Raw genomic sequence first — 18,531 nt, 5'->3', positions numbered from 1 at the left:
AGAAAAAAAAATACAAACACTGAACAAAAAACACTGACTTTATATGGGAATATGAAATACCATTAGTACGTAGACACTTGAGAGGAAGGCGACTTTGGACGTTAATGCGACAAAGTACCAAGCTTATCAGGAACGCAGCGGAGCAATGAGGAAGTACTTAGACAATATTGTGACGGAATCACGAGACGATGTACAGGACTGCACCTGCCTCCCTGAGAAAATATCTGTTCCGCTGCATTATACCAGGAATGAGGCGATTTATTTACAAAATACAGAGGAATAGTGAGATCCATAAGTATCTTCAATTTAATTCAACTAAGTTCAGTTTAGTCCACTGGATGATGTGTCAATCAGTAGTAATTCTGAACACTGCCAATTAAAATGCAAGAGGTCAGTCATGCACATGACATTGCATCTTCTATGTAAATTAGATTTCTCACCACATCAATGATGAAAATTTATGCAAACTATGTCATACAGAATGTAATATATAATTTGTACAACATTCTGTTTATAAATTAGCAAGTCTTAGAATAAATGTTTTCTGCTACAAATTCATAAAATCCCTCTGCCTTTTAAAGCTTAAACAGCTGCATTAACTTCTAGTAAATGTAACAATACTGAAAAAAATCAGTTTTATTTTTGCTTCTTTCATCCTCATCTCGAGAAGGCAATCATCAAAGACAAGAGTTATCTTATTGAACATTACACATGCTAAAATATAGTATATATATATATATGTATCTAAATCTTTTAAAGACCACAATGGGGCCTGATGAAAGTTGTAATCCGATTTCCTCTTGTTGAAGGATAAAATAGATTTTTACACTATATGAAAGTCTGGTTTTTTATTTAAATTTTTCCAATCCATACTAATTTGTATCTTTATAAGGTCACATAAATGCCTTGGGTTTAGTGTTACTGTGATTTCTAACAGTAAAAACATGAAGCTAAAACATACCAGGGTAAATGAAATCCCCCAAAACTGCTATTTTATTGAAAAGATAAAATGTTATATAATATCACTCAATCTCTAAGTCACAAAACATGATAATACTGTCTAGCAAGGAAAATTAGAATCTGATGAAGGTACTGGCAACATAAAACTTCAGACCACATAAAATTTATCTACTGCCTTGGTATTCAATAAAATCTATTAAATAAATCCCTGAAGCATTGCCTAGTCTGGCTTTATGTGTCCACTGAAACTCATTTTGTTGGCAGAAAAAGTTAATCGGGATAAGGATAAAAACGAGCTTTGTGTACGTCCATGCTTTTGTACAGAGCACTGTAGGGCCCTTTTGTTGTCTACATTATGGCTTTCCGTTCATGTAAGAAATTACACATTACATACGACTTTCCTCACGCTTTATTGGAACGTCAGTAATTTAATTTACATCTATAGTGCGCTTATTATTACCTCTGCTTTATCAGTTTCAGATAATTAAAAGATCTTTTGCCAAAACAATTTTGAACTTCTACTAGGATCCCTTGGCCAATGATTCAATAAATGCATTTCTGCCATTCAAATTTTGGCAAACATGACGTTAATTCTTGGAGTGTGTAACCATGTACGATTTCACTACCTCCTCAACTATGCGTAACCATGATTTCTAATCACAATTTTGCTGGGCACTCCTATATCATTGTTCACATAAATGTTCAATAATGCATACCAATTGCTATGAGTATATTCAAAGAAAGAAATGATAAAATCAGAATTGAAAATGTCTGAAGAAATAGGAAAAGAAGGCATAGTGCATGATATGACAAAAACATTTATATCTAACTGCAGATATCAATAATTCAAGAAACTCTACTCATTTCAAAAGCTTTTGATGCAACAAGAAATCATTTACAGATCTGTCGCGTTTTTTTCTTCACACATCTTTCCCTCTGAACAATACAGAAAAGTGACGCATATAATTCCTTTCATCAAGTATTATACTTTGAAATAGAAATTAATTTCAAAGTCAAATGCATAAATGAGAATTGTTAAAATATTGATCTTTTTTTTATATTCATGTTTTCTGCCTTCTAGGTATGTATAGGTTGTAAAATTCTTATATTTCTTTAAAGTCATAGATGGTAATCTTAAGAGCAGGTGCTGAATTTGTTTTGGATTTCATGAAATACAGGACAATTCTTACCAGTATATCATAGATGACTTCTTTGAAGATGAAATGTCGTGAAGAATCCACCAGAAGTCCTCGGTGAGGGAATCGTGGGTAATCGTTTATAACTGTGTCTTTGATATACAGCTAAAAAAACAAACCAAACATTGAAAAAGTTGAGTAAATCTTGTGGACAGAAAACCTTGCCCATCTGGAATATCTAATCCCTGAATCTTTAATTCTTAGAATTAAAACTGCATTAATTACTATTTCGTATTATATAGAAATGCAATTTTTATTGGTATACTGATATACTTTGAATTTTTTTATTGCACATATCATGTAACAGAGATATGTGATTATGTAAATTCTAGAAATAATTAATTTTTATTGTTCATGCAAACTCTTGAATTACAATTCCAAGAATCATAAAAAAAAATGTAAAAAAAAAAAACAAAAAAAAAAAAACAGCATCCTAGTATCAAAACGCTTCATTAATGTATAAAATAACTTTTTTTTTAAAGTGAAGTTATGTTTTCACACAATATTTGTCACAAATATCATGAAAATTTATTTTATATCATAGTAAAAATTTTAAATAAATGAAAGAAAAAGTGAGCTAGCTCACATACCCCACGCTCCCCCAAAACTTGACAGTGATACACATAATGAAAGGCACAGCTAGTGCACTTTAAATACATAGTATAGATCAAAAAGGGCAATACATATAATTGCAAAAAATTTTCACATCAAAATGTCTTGCATATGAGGACATTTAAATGTGGAATGAAGTTTCTAGATAAATAATGGAATCAAAATTTCTTGGCATTATACAAATCCAAACATTAATTTGAAGTGGTTGGGGGGGGGGAGAAATTTTCTTGAATAATAGGCAAAATTCTTTGGGATAAAATAATGGAATATGTCCTAAATATCTGCATAGGTGGAAGAAACTATGTACAACAGTTTAAGAGGAGTGGTGCTGACAAACTGTTCATCTGTATATTCAAAATATGGCCAAAAAGTCTAAGTTGGAAAGTGTGGAAATTCCCGGAAAAATAAAGGAATCGGAATTTCCTGGTAATATGCACATCTACATATTGTGTCCTAAATATCTACAAAGTTTAACGATATTCTGTCCAGTGGTTTATGAGGAGCTGCGCTGACAATCTGTTCATCTCTATATAAAAGGTATGGCCAAAAAGTCTAAGTTGGAAAGTGTGGAAATTCCCGGAAAAATAAAGGAATCAGAATTTCCTGGTAATATGCACATCTACATATTGTGTCCTAAATATCTGCAAAGTTTGACGAAATTCTGTGCAGTGGTTTATGAGGAGTTGCGCTGACAAACTGTTTATCTCTATATAAAAGGTATGGCCAAAAACCTAAGTATTTAGTGCGGAAAGTCCCAGAAAAAATAATGGAATCAGAATTTCCTGGAAATATGCACATCTACATATTGTGTCCTAAGTACCTGTAATGTTTGACGAAATTCTGTGCAGCAGTTTATGAGGAGTTGCGCTGACAAACTGTTCATCTCTATATTCAAGGTATGGCCAAATGCCTGAGTTAAAAAGTGCGGAAATTCACGGAAAAAATAATGGAATTGGAATTTCCTGGGAATATGCACATCTACACATTATGTCCTAAATACCTGCAAAGTTTGACAAAATTCTTTGCAGCAGTTTATGAGGAGTTGCGCTGACAAACTGTTCACCTCTATATTCAAGGTATGGCCAAATGCCTAAGTTAAAAAGTGCGGAAATTCCCGGAAAAAATAATGGAATCGGAATTTCCTAGTAATATGCACATCTACACATTGTGTCCTAAATAACTGCAAAGTTTGACGAAATTCTGTGCAGCGGTTTATGAGGAGTTGCGCTGACAAACTGTTCATCTTTATATTCAAGGTATGGCCAAATGCCTAAGTTAAAAAGTGCGGAAATTCCCGGAAAAAATAATGGAATCGGAATTTCCTGGTAATATGCACATCTACACATTATGTCCTAAATACCTGCAAAGTTTGATGAAATTCTGTGCAGCGGTTTATGAGGAGTTGCGCTGACAAAAAAAGAGGACTGACTGACGGACTGACTGACTGACTGACTGACTGACTGACTGACGGACGGGTCAAAAACATTATACCTCCCGCAACTAGTTGCGTGGGGTATAAATATCATAATATATTCATTATATTTTTGGGAAAATAATTGTGATACAAAATATTTGCTGATACCCATAAGGCATTTCAGCATCTTGACGACCTTGTATATCTCAAATACCATGGATACATGTGTGTGTCGAGAGTAATTTTTGAAGTTCCATGCAGCCACTTTAACTTTCTTTAAGTAATTTACAATGCACATCTTGAATACCCAGATATCTTGACTTGGCCCCTTCAAATTTGAGATAATCAGGCTTGACTGTAAAGTCCTTCCCACTTGTCCAATTCTACTGGTATCTCGCAAAAACAGAACTTCCTTTCATCCCAATGTCCTTTGCTAAAAGTGGGATCTTTTGAGATAGTCTTCATCTTAACAATGTCTAGTTATTAGTAACTTTATAATCTAAAATCTTTAAACTACATATGTACCCCATGGCCTTGAGTAAATTAAAGATATATGCTTTTCTAACAAAAACCCGAGTCACATTTTCAAACTTATTCAGTTATTATGGCAAAAACGGATATTCTTTGAGTGATAGTTGGCACTGTTTTGCAGCCATTATCTTGTCCAATTTTGACCTCTATTTTCGAAGGCCAATCACTGATCATTGTTTGACCATCGATAGACAGTTTGTTAAGTTGCTTCTCTGTCGACATTGGGTTTTTCTAATTGTCACCTAATGGTAAAAATCAAACCAACGCTTGAGAGGGCAACTATCAGGCCAGGTGGAACAATTTACATTATAAAATTTTTTTTACGTCATCATGATTAGTGTATGTAGGAATTATTCTGATTGCTTGGCATTGCCTGATCCGTTTATAAGTGCCGGTCAATCATTTTTTTTTAGCCAACGATACAAGAAAAATTTGGTTGCCAGATCATATGGGCTTACATGTAATCCAGCTATAAAGGAACAACTTAATATCAAAACAGAAAAACTGAAAATAAGGCTTATCAGGTAAAATCAATTTATTTGTGAACTAATAGTAATTTATAGCAATTCCCCTTTCCTCAGCCTAAATTCAATCTCCCATAGGGCTTTGAGTCTATCAATTATGCATTGTTTTGTTAAGGTGACTTCATTGTACAGGGCATTAGAAATAAGTAATCAGAAATTGGGTTCATCCGCTATATCAATTTTGGTTTCATGTAATCCAAATCAATCTAATTTAATCTTTACTATAACCTAAATTTAGCCACCCTCGGACTTGACTGCTATAATCAGGCACTTCTTTGCCAAGTAAGGAAGCTAATGGATATTTCTGGTAATATGGATCATACGTGAAATGTGAATTCCTAAGAGCTGAATTACTTTGTTAGCCACATGTTTACTCATCTGAAAAACCAACATGAGAGTCCTGCAAACCTTTCCTTCACAGAAATCCATTTAATACTATTGCAAACCTCTCACATTTTCTACACTAAGTCTTTAAAGGTACAGATTTGCTTTTACCGGTATTTATTTTTAGAATGAATGAACAATATGTAACGGACCTGAGCTGTTTGGATCTCACGCACAAGTACTCCTTAGAAGCCTACACGGGAATAACCCATGTAGTACTCTGATGATTAACGAGAATAACCCGTAAATAAAGATCTCCTATAAAAACACAAGATTTACCTGTGTTTGGACTCGCAAATAACTACGGGGAAGTTAAATGATAAGCCTTATTTAAAGTTTACAAATTTATTCAATAAATAAAAGTCACAATATGTATTAATTAATATTCAATTACAATAAAATTCAATGGAAGTCGGGAATCACCCAAATTCACAATGAATTACTACACTAACACAACCTTCGTATTACGTTAATACGATAAAAGGGGGGGGGGGGGGGCGCACTAAACGAGAATGACCCGAATAGTGAATAATAAATACTATAGAAATACCTTAGAATAACCAAAGTATTTCTGAAAGAATCTACACAATCTATAAAATTATTTAAAGCAAGAGATTTATCTCTTTAATTTCTATATCAAATCCTAGTCTTAATTCCTGCTTGAATATTCCAATAAACGCAACTAGTTTATCACTTTAAATTGATTGAATTCCTAAATTCTATCAAAGATAAACAATTATTTACACGGAAAGACTTCAAGACTCACTTTCAGTCAAACCGTAACAAAATTATTTAATCGTTTAATATCGAGATTAACCCAATATAAACGTCCTACGATAAATACTAGTAATTAATAGTGAAACGAGATTAACCCGTAATCACTATAAGAAAAATTGATGAATTAATTCAAAAATTACTAAATTCCTAATGAAAAATGCTAAGAATCAAATAAACAACCGCTAACCTCAAAATCTAAATGCCGAGTCCCACCGGCAGTTCTTATCCTCTGCTTATATAGCTCTGGAGAGTCCCCCCGGAGACCCACGCGCTTCCCTAGGGACGACCGGCAGATCTCCGGTACCACCGGCAGTCACCGGCAGCCACCGGCAATAATCATTGTCAAATAATGTTTAATAATAACAATAGATAATCGACATAAAAATATGACAATCATAATGTAAAACATTTATACAATATGACAATATTCCCTAAGTATTAGATTTCGATAAAAATGCTTAGTACAGAGAAATTACAATTACAATTGGGCGTGATATTCCACAAAATAATCATCATGATGGCGGTATCTATAAATAAAGTTACAGAGTTAGAAACGATATTTACAACAAATCCAGCGTATTACAATATTGATATTCATCCAGGATAATAAAATTAGAATCATAAGATCATGTTCTTCTAGAAACGTAAGTACAGTGAATCAATAATAAGAAATGTAACCGATTATGCGATCTACAAATGGGGGAAAGTACAATGTACAAACAGGGTAACATGAATCCTATATAAAACAATCGGCATCATTGTCACAATCGTGACATTTTCCCCCTCTTAAAAACTTTGGTGTCCTCACCAAATTCTTAAGATATAAAACAACAATATTTGTCTATATACATTCGATACATTTCTCCATCAGTAATAAATTAACATAAAAAAAATGTACACTAGACAAAGTCATATAATTTCCCCAGTTTCCCAATCCTAACTTTACTTCAATTGTTAGAAATTTTTCTTTTAATATACAACAATAAAAACAAAATTTAAAAAATGTGTATATTATATCTATAAACTCTAACCATACTTACACCACATTCTAACTAATTTTCTTTACTGAAGATTAATCAACGCTGGTCTGCTAGCCATTGTCAAAGGTCTTGTACACGAATCTTCCAGCACCATCTTGAATTCGACTCGCTTTTGTGAATGGTATCTTACAGCCATTCATGGAAATGAAACTGTCATTCAAATTGATAACTGCAGGCCCAAATTGACTGTCCAACAAGATGTCCATTCCTAAGAGGCATTCATCTTCAATTCCCGCGACAATTATCTCCCTTTGAAATGCTAGATTTCCTAGCTGCAATAGAAATTCAGATTTCCCTAAGACTTTAAGTGGATCTCCATTGACCGCTACAAGGCTTGAAGATTCCTTTAGCTCTGGTCTTTCGTTCCCCGGGAGTCTCCAAAATATTTCGTCGGATAATATAGTTCTTGCAGCCCCTGTGTCTGCTGTGAACTCTACTTTTATCCCTTTAACTGTTCCCTGAACATAAATTCCATCCGCCTTGAGGAGCTGTCTCCTAATGTACTCCCTCTGAGCACTCAGTTCCTCTTCCCCTGAAACGTCCCTGACGCAAGGCTGGAATTTCCCCTGGTTTTCAATTTTCTCCCCCGACTCATCTAAATTTCCACTTAAAATAGGTTCAGTTAAAATTTTACTGTCATTTTGGCCTTTGTTACTTTGGGTCGTCTCGTGGCCTCCGGAGCTGACCCTTTCTAGTTTAAAAGTTTCTCCTGTTTGTCTCCGCAATCGTTATCCAAGTCTACATTCCATGTTGATTGATGACTTGGTTGAAATTCTGGTGCATCAGGTGACATTGTACTTGTAGCTTGGCTTTGGTTTGTGTTTGGCTGTTTATCTATACTTGGCAGAGATGATGACAAGGTATTCTCAGGAGGTTTCCTGTACTGTGATCTTTCTGTTCTGTGAAAATTCGTATGCGGACACTCTCGGGCATAATGTCCGGGCATGCTGCAAATAAAGCAATTCCCTTTTGTCATCTTCACGGAATTTGCATTTCTCTTCTCAGCATAGCAATTGTCTCCCTTTCTATAATTCTTAGTCTGTCTAATAGGGTGTCTCTCTTCATTTGTGTTTAAATTGGATGTCACTGACATATAAGCAGCTACCTGCTGTGCTGCCTCTTCAATTGTTGATGGTTCTTTGTGTAATTCGATGTATTGCCTTGCCTTAGGATCCCATAGTCCTTGCAAAAATTTTGAAATTAAGTCTTCCTGTCTTGTGCTGGCATCTCTACTAGGGTGAGCCCAGTCATAAAGACGTTTAATATCAGCAGCATACCCTTCAAGACTTTCTTCTTTTCCTTGCCTTTTGTTGTTGAATTGAGTTTTGTAGACTCTCTTATTTTCCAGCGTTCCAAATCTTGATCCTATTTCTGCGATTAAGGTCTCATAGTTCCCTATAGTCTCCTTCTTCAGCTGACCAAAAACAAAATCAGCTGCAATTCCCTGTATTCTTGGTAATATCTGTTGTAACTTCTCTTTAGAGGTCCACTTGGCTAACTTGGCTACAGACTCGAAGCGATTCAGCCAAACTCTCCATTTCTCAGAACCTGTGTAAGGCGGAAGCTTACAATCAAGCTTGATGTTATCTGTCTTCTTGGACTCGAACAAACCCCTTGTGGCAACTGAGTTGACAGATTGCTCATTTTCAGACTGTCCTGAATCTTCATATGATTCCTCATGATTGCTTTCCTTGGTTTCTGTCTCTGACTTGTTATTATTTGAGTTGAATCTTGATATTTTAGGTTTCAGCTTGCTGTTTGTTGTATGTCTGTTCACTTGTCCGAGATTTCGGGTAGTCGCTTCCATCATATTTTGCATGACTTTCATTGTCTGGTCGCTTACTTGTCTGAGAGTTTGAGTAGTTGCTTCCATCATATTCTGCATGGCTTTCATTGTCAGGGCCATCTGTTCCATCATTATCTTCATAGGGTCTGTGACAGAATTATTCTGTGTTGACTGTGTGACTGGTTCTGACAGTTCTGTGTCTGTAGGGATTATCTCCCTTTGCAGACATACAGTCCTTTTGGATCTTCTTATTTTTCTAATAGGCGCTGATATTCTAGCCTGAGTATCTGAGTCATCTTCATCCTCTGTAGAGTTGTCATTGTTGGACATGCTCTGTTCCCCTCGGAGTGATCTGTTTAACGCTGACGGCGATAAATCTATGAGGAGTTCCTCATCTGTGGATTGTCCTCTGGAATGTCCGGGATTAACGGATGGCTCCATCCTAGTCTTAGATCTGGTATAGTACCTATGCATGGATTTTTCTCAACACTGGTTCTGGGTTACGTATCTCTGGATCCACCGATGTACTTGGCAGATCCCACCGCTGCCACCAAATGTAACAGACCTGAGCTGTTTGGATCTCACGCACAAGTACTCCTTAGAAGCCTACACGGGAATAACCCATGTAGTACTCTGATGATTAACGAGAATAACCCGTAAATAAAGATCTCCTATAAAAACACAAGATTTACCTGTGTTTGGACTCGCAAATAACTACGGGGAAGTTAAATGATAAGCCTTATTTAAAGTTTACAAATTTATTCAATAAATAAAAGTCACAATATGTATTAATTAATATTCAATTACAATAAAATTCAATGGAAGTCGGGAATCACCCAAATTCACAATGAATTACTACACTAACACAACCTTCGTATTACGTTAATACGATAAAAGGGGGGGGGGGCGCACTAAACGAGAATGACCCGAATAGTGAATAATAAATACTATAGAAATACCTTAGAATAACCAAAGTATTTCTGAAAGAATCTACACAATCTATAAAATTATTTAAAGCAAGAGATTTATCTCTTTAATTTCTATATCAAATCCTAGTCTTAATTCCTGCTTGAATATTCCAATAAACGCAACTAGTTTATCACTTTAAATTGATTGAATTCCTAAATTCTATCAAAGATAAAAAATTATTTACACGGAAAGACTTCAAGACTCACTTTCAGTCAAACCGTAACAAAATTATTTAATCGTTTAATATCGAGATTAACCCAATATAAACGTCCTACGATAAATACTAGTAATTAATAGTGAAACGAGATTAACCCATATTCACTATAAGAAAAATTGATGAATTAATTCAAAAATTACTAAATTCCTAATGAAAAATGCCAAGAATCAAATAAACAACCGCTAACCTCAAAATCTAAATGCCGAGTCCCACCGGCAGTCCTTATCCTCTGCTTATATAGCTCTCGACAGTCCCCCCGGAGACCCACGCGCTTCCCTAGGGACGACCGGCAGATCTCCGGTACCACCGGCAGTCACCGGCAGCCACCGGCAATAATCATTGTCAAATAATGTTTAATAATAACAATAGATAATCGACATAAAAATATGACAATCATAATGTAAAACATTTATACAATATGACAATATTCCCTAAGTATTAGATTTCGATAAAAATGCTTAGTACAGAGAAATTACAATTACAATTGGGCGTGATATTCCACAAAATAATCATCATGATGGCGGTATCTATAAATAAAGTTACAGAGTTAGAAACGATATTTACAACAAATCCAGCGTATTACAATATTGATATTCATCCAGGATAATAAAATTAGAATCATAAGATCATGTTCTTCTAGAAACGTAAGTACAGTGAATCAATAATAAGAAATGTAACCGATTATGCGATCTACAAATGGGGGAAAGTACAATGTACAAACAGGGTAACATGAATCCTATATAAAACAATCGGCATCATTGTCACAATCGTGACAAATACTGTTATTGAACTATATGACTTATCAAAACTATGGATCATAAAATCTACACTTTGCATTATAATATCACATTTCAAATAATATAGACATGAAATATCACTTGTAAGATTGTTGGGGGAGTCACCAGAGGTGGTCGATATATTGGTGACCATCTTAAATGAAATAGCTTTGGAAACAGAATACTGCCCATGCCACTTACAACAGCAGATGTGCAAGTGAGGATACTGACAAAATTTATTTCAATCACACTGAACATCAGTCAGGATACTAAAAACATTATCTATCACCCTCAACAAAAGCTATGGCAACTAGGATACTTATAACACTATCTCTACCAGGCTAAATATTGGTTGCAGCAATTAGGATACTTATAACATTATCTACAACCCTTATAGTGGTAGCATGTGGCAGGTAGGATACTTACACCATTATCTACCACCCTGAATAGTGGTTGTGGCAGACAAAATACTTACACCATTATCTACCACCCTGAATAGTGGTTGTGGCAGACAAAATACTTACAACGTTATCTGTTCCTCTGAACACCAGTTGACTGAAGGTTTCCAGTCCTCTTAGTGCACCCCATACTTCATTGGCCCAAATGTAAGAGCCTGTTTTCTTTACAAAAACATCATCTGAAATGTCAAATATTAAAACTACTGTGATTTGTATTTAAAAAAGTACTCTCATTAATTTAGGTTATAGTTCAAGGTCATATATGGCCATAATCAAAAGATTCAAGATAAAAAGTTTTTCATCCTGCCAATCTTTCTCCACAAATTATCTTTGTGATTGTGGTCAAAGGCACATGTTGATCATGACAAATCATCATTTGATGAAAAACCAATATGCCAAGCATCTTAAACCTTAGTACCGGTAAACTGATTAAATATTCATAATCAGAGGCTTTAGCTAAAAAAGTTATGATTTGTCTCCATGACCAAGGTTATCTATGGGTTACTACAACTCAATTCAAGGTGATACCCATATGCCAAATACCTCGAGGCGTTAACACATAAATAAAGAGTTTGGTCTTGATGCCGATGGGCTCCAATTTGTGTCAAAGGTCATGGGTCACTGGATCATAATAGCTCAAGAAGTAGAGTTGTTTGATGATACAGCGAGATATGAATTATTGTAATGACCTCAAGATAAAAGGGTGAAAACATGTAATGGCTGGCCTGCATGGACTAATGCTTTAAAAAATGTAAATACTGTATGTGTACTTAACGGCTTTGGCGCAGTCAAATATGCGCTAATTTATGAATACTGCTAAGAAATCATTAAACGGCACAGACATCTACAGTGCTAATTCATGATAACGCCAACTACTCCATACTCAGTGATTGTGCTAATTTTGAATACACCAATTTTTGTACATGTACAGTACTCTTGCATAGTTCAAATTCAGTTTTGAAAAAATAGGACTCACTGGTCTATTTTATTTTTTAAATACTTTGTAGATCATAAATTACTAGTATATTTAATCAAAACAGCTAGGTGGAAGTTTCTATATTGAAAATTGGTGAAACATTATAGATTCATACATATCTGAAATATGACACTTGCTGGGTTCATATATGATGCATACCGACCAACAGCTGGTTGGTATATGTCACTCCTTACATTTACAGATGATTACCAATATTTCTGCTTCATCTACCGTACAGATACTGTGCAGTATAAGTTAATACGTCAGTTTGGTATACATGTAAATTCCCCATGGGACAGAGATTTGTCAATTCAATCATCATACTGATGTATGATCATTCAAAGAGAAAAATGTCCATGTAGTTAATCATCATGATTAAAAAATTATGACAAGTTTAAGGTTATAGGAGGAAAAAATTGACATTCATCAAGCATCAAAATATGAAGACCTGCAACATGTGCTATAATGCCGTTTCAGCAGAAATTTAGCAAGGATTCAATTTTAGAATTTCTAGCAAGGTTAATATCAGTTACTAATTTCACATCTTAGGTTACCCTTATCTTTCTATATATGGTGTATGTCACAAAATCACTAAAATTAATTCATGTTAAAATCAAATAATGACTTTTTGGGGGAAAAAAATTGCTTACTTAGCATCCTACTAACAATTCCATTAATTTAAACAGAATTATATAATCAAGGTGTAAAAATGCTCTAATAACATGAATAATGTATACTCATAATTCTAGTTTTAGATTTAGATTTGCAAAGAAAGGTCCTTTTTCACATGTCAAATTGATCTAAACATTATTAAAATGTGTCCTATACTGTTACTTCTAAATGGTTACATAATCTTGCAAAAAGGGAAGCATCCGATTGCGTGATGGCTTTCTCTGGGCTGACATGTACATGTACTAGCTGTGGCAGATGGAATATGACCGGAATCAATGAGATTATAGTCCCTACTCCATACACAAGGATTGATAATTATAATGCACCTCAATGGGGATTTAAAAGCAGTAGCTTAAATCCGAGATTTTGTAGACAAGCCTAAATGGATTGTTTTATGCAATAACTTGTTTAGTGTGTATATAGCTGTATAGAAAGTACTGGGATTATCAATAAAGATGCACTCACTATCTGTGCACTTTTATGTAAATATATCCTGCAGAATTAATGTCTTTTAAATGACAAAACTGAAAACAAGCAGACAAATTGAAATATGAATAATCTCCTAGCATGTCACTTTCATTGTCATTTTTTATATGATGATTATCGTTTTAATTTTCTTGGTTACAGTGTGCACTTTAACATAAAACTACGTAAAATATCTATCAAGACCTGGGAGAATATGTTCTAGTGGTGATCCATGTATCAGTCATACATTCCTTTACTTATGAGAAAAATCAAATAAGACACATTACACATGAAATTTGTCTAAATGACAACATCTGTACAGCATGTTTAATCCACATATTAATAAGTCAAAGCTAGGTCATGGTCAAGATGGTTATGGACCAAATAGTAGCATTTGAAATATTCCAATCCCATTCCTTAAAATTTGATGTGGCATTGAAAAGATATAAATTTGATTACTTTTGTTTGATTCTAGTGTAGGAAGTGACTGAAATATTCATCTTCAACAGAAGTTTTCAAATATTTTTAATTTTTCTTACGTCGAGATCAAGTCAATGCTAAGCTATGAAATATTTCAAATAAACTCAATGTGATCTAGCTATGTAAGAAGTTTGATAATACTCCTGTAAATAAGACCACCCACAACATCATACATATTGTTGAATGGACAGACAGACAGACAAAGGTGACAGTCCACAGAAATAGGTTTATGCCTCAACATTTGACAAACATCCCCAAAATCTTGATTTGTGAATATTGATTTCATGAACTGGCAAGCAGAGAACAAGATAAAAATCTAATTACAGCATTGATACGATTTATATTTCTTATATGCCGCATGTAACAAGATTTTTGATCTCCTAATAAGATTATTACTTACAGGATTCATCCATCTGATCGTTGGGGAACTTGGTGCACGGACGTCTTATTTTGACGTTGACAACAGAGATAGATGAAGCCCTGATATAGATATCGTCGTTGTATTTCAGGTTGACGTCTCGGATGCTGGTTCCCTGAGCATGCTGCAGATTGTTGTACATTTCTGTAATCGTGTCCTCGATGATCATTTCCCTGTATCGTTCCACTGCTCTTTCTATGATATCACAGGATTCCTTCACAATGTTAAATCGAAATTTGTCCTTGTCGATTTTGTACACTTTGTTAGCTTTTGCAACGTAATATTGTGGCATCGGCCATGGCTCTCCCGCGGTGGCCTGTGGCGCCCTGCGGTTCTTCTGCTCCGGCATCACATACTGTTCATAGTTAATAAGGAAATCACTCCAGTCCCAAACAATCTTCAGACTGTCTCTCATACTAGAACTTCCCTGCTGATTTCCAACATTTACTGGCTGTTGAACGTTGTTAAAGTTATTAAAGTTGTTGTTGGCATTGTTATAATTATTATTGTTATTCACATTAAAATTATTGTTGGCATTATTATTATTTATGTTATTATTATTATTATATGTCTCCACATGTTGCTGATTTTGGTTAAATGACTCAACATTTCCATTTTGTATATTCTGCTGAACTTTATTTAAGTTATTGGCTACTTGATCAAAGGAGTTCTGATTGGCTCCTGGAACATTTCCAGCAACCTGGTTCCAATTACTGTTTTTTGACTCTTGAACATTTTGATCATGTTGAGAGTCCTGCTTTTGCAAGCCATCATTCTGTTTGGCTGCCTGTCCTCCAACATTCACAAGATTACCTACTCCAACATTTTGATTATTTACTTCACCTTGTGGCACATTTTTCGCCTCTGGAGTGAATACCTGAACAGGTATGCCTCCAATATTTTTAGGATGTACAGCATCCTGAACCATTTTGACTTGAGGCACGCCTCGATCTTTGGTGGTCTCTTTAGCACTGTCTTCTTTGGCTTTTTTCACAATATCCTGAACATTAAATACAGGGTCTTTGACTTCTGGTTTGGCGACCAGTCCCCCAGCATTTGGAATGTTAATCTTTGGTATGGCAACATTTGCTCCTCCTGTGTTACGACGCCTTTTCCTTTTCCTGCGTTTGGGGGACTTTGTTACACTTGCGACACCGTCTTTAGAAAGTTTCTGTTCATTTTTTACCCTGTTCAACTCTGTGTCATGGATTCCTCCTTGATTCTTCACTTCAGATTTCTTCACTTGTCCTACCTCTAATGCATTATCTGTGAATGAACAACATTAATCTTAGAAAGAACTCACCATAAGAGCCTTTTGTTTGTTTTGATTTATGCATTTTTTGGTGCAATTCATGATGGCGTGTCATTTATTAATTTTTCTTCAAGTGCACATTCAACAAAATAACAATTCATGACAGCATAAAGAAACTTTAGTTTAATTTTCCTATTGCAAATAAAGACACATTATAAAATTGCATCTCATCTTATTTTTTTCATTACTGAAGTCATTATCAGTCTATAATTAAAACCAGCTAAACTTCTACCTTGACAATGTTAGAAAAGGAAGATGAGGGATAGTTCAACATTATGACACTAATAAAGTTTATATCACGTCAATTATGATATCCCTTAATTAAATTTCCTGCATTTTTAAGTATGGATGTTACCTTGACCCTGGGGTAGGCGTTCACCTTTGACCTTCAGGAGGAAAGCAATGCTGAGGAGGAGGAAAAAGGACAGCTTCATCTTACTTGTGTGGCTTCATCGGTCTGAAAAAATAAAGGAAGATATATACAAACAGTCTCCACAAACTCAGAGATAATGAGTCTAGAAACACATGAAGAACTTTCATGCAGACCCATCATTAGGGATTTATAATAATGGTATAGCATGAAAATATGCAAATATGTATAGCTGAATATATATATATTTCCAGTCTCAATTTTTCAATAAAGTTCTGTTGTAGTCAGATACATAGAAGTCAAAGTTTAAGCCTTTCAAGAAACTTCGCTTTATAACAGAAATTAAATTAACAGAAATGGCATCAATATGTTTAAAATAAAGGATATCTAAATCCATTCAAATATTGATAACTGTTCAGAATTCACCAATACCAGTATTCCTCCACCCCACCCTCTGGCTTCTCTGACAATCACATCAGGCAAATCAAGCCTATATCTGAATTAACTGCTTCAGTAATTAAATTGGCTCATTTACATAGAAAACACAATATGCTGCCAGCAGTTTTTTTTAGTTTTATTAATATACACTGATTTGCAAGTAAAACAAGGGAGTGGAAAATTACAAAAATCTCTGTTATTTGTGTTTTAATTTGTGTAATTCCTTGCAGTTGAAAAAAAAGAAAATATTCTGCTTAAAAGCATAAGCATATACCGGTAAACCATAATTTATATAATGTACACTAACTGGCTATTATTAAAGTAAACTACCGGTATGCTTGTATTGTAATGAACAATTTGGTTTGTTTTTTTAATACATATTTTAAGACATAATCAAACTTTTTCAGATTTTTGTCCCTCAAATGAGGAAGCCCTACTATCTATTAATATCATAATATTTTATCATGAGTTTACATACATGTATGTACGTTAAGAGGTTCTTCAGTTTTACAATGAGGAAGTTCACAAATAGATGATGTTGACAACATAGGCCTGTAATAATGATGAATAGAGACGGAGATTCTTACATGGCTATAATTCTCATCCCTGTGACAAACTGAAGGTCACCTGAATTAATTAGATTATGTAATATTTAAAACTTACCTAAGCTTTAAAACATGCAAAAGAAGTGTCTTGAACAATCATGATGGTAGCAATTTCACTTAAAACAAAGAAATAACAAAAATCAAACTTACAATTTCTTTGAAGAAGATCAAAACAAAACATCATCTACGTATTCTTGTTCATGAAAATGTTTACATTGAGGCCAGATCAATTCATTAAGTTGAAGTCAGCACCGAATTACAATGTGACAGCTCCATACCTGTGTTCTGTTTTGATAATTGAATCTCCCACAAAGATCAAAGACAACAGAGGCAAGTTTCCAACACTTTATCATGTTTATGATGATTTTCTTTAACATAAGTTTTAGAAAAACATTTTCAGATCTAACATTTTAGCGACAATGCTGATTTTCCTAGTAAGAGAAATGCATTCAATCTTAATTTACTTTGACCTATGACATTAAAGAGATCACTGTAGACTTCCTTCATTAGCTAGGTCTTTGATTTAAACCATTGTTTCTACAGAAGGAATTTATATACATCAACCTAGCAAGGTAACCAGCCCATCCATCCCTCTTACTTACTGTTTAATACATGATCGCAATAAATATATTCCTTCAAATCAACATTCTGAATGCATACCGAGTGCTCTAGCATAATCCTTAAAAAAATTCAATAACACAACACGCAGTAACAGGGCCTGTCAAACTGTGACAATTGCTTATTTCAGCTATATGACGTGAAAAACGTGGACACTGTCTCCGAGACTGGGGTGAAAAATATGTACACGGATAAAGTATAACACAATAATTATTAACTACGAAAAACTATGCTTTAACATCCAGACAGCGTACCACTCAATTGTCTATTTCCCTAACGCTAATTTATTTCCCTGTAACATAGGCTTGATAAGTACAAAGATTCCCTGTCACTTTTTCTCCAAACATGAACTCTTCAATCACAAAAAGGAAAATTTCCACGTACGCAAATTTCACTAACAACAACAACACACCTTTTATCGTAGCAGTTTTATTTCACATGAACACCGTCTTCTCATTAATCACCAGCTTCAACATATTTTTTTTTATTTATTACCCTCATATTTCAATTAATAATTAAAATTAGTTCATGCA

The 18,531-nt window shown here is 34.5% G+C and overlaps 1 protein-coding gene across 1 annotated transcript in view; it reads right to left on the bottom strand.

Moving 5' to 3' along the window:
• LOC134229181 (uncharacterized) overlaps positions 1-18,250 on the bottom strand; it is a 31,907-nt gene extending 13,657 nt beyond the window's left edge. The window contains exons 1-5 of the mRNA XM_062710885.1: positions 17,983-18,250; positions 16,323-16,424; positions 14,638-15,921; positions 11,711-11,823; positions 2,151-2,261 (exon numbers count right to left, since the gene is read on the bottom strand). Coding sequence (XP_062566869.1) covers positions 2,151-2,261; positions 11,711-11,823; positions 14,638-15,921; positions 16,323-16,401 — 1,587 coding nt within the window. The 5' untranslated portion in view covers positions 16,402-16,424; positions 17,983-18,250. The remainder of the gene's footprint in view (positions 1-2,150; positions 2,262-11,710; positions 11,824-14,637; positions 15,922-16,322; positions 16,425-17,982) is intronic.
• Between the last annotated feature and the right edge of the window lie 281 nt (positions 18,251-18,531).

This window comes from Saccostrea cucullata, unplaced genomic scaffold (assembly GCF_032062105.1).
Source record: "Saccostrea cucullata isolate Sc308-1 unplaced genomic scaffold, CSIRO_AGI_Scuc_v1 ctg285, whole genome shotgun sequence".
NCBI lineage: Eukaryota > Metazoa > Mollusca > Bivalvia > Ostreida > Ostreidae > Saccostrea > Saccostrea cuccullata.
The sequence above is the reverse complement of the archived record's forward strand: the minus strand, read 5'-3'. Positions and strand labels throughout refer to the sequence as shown.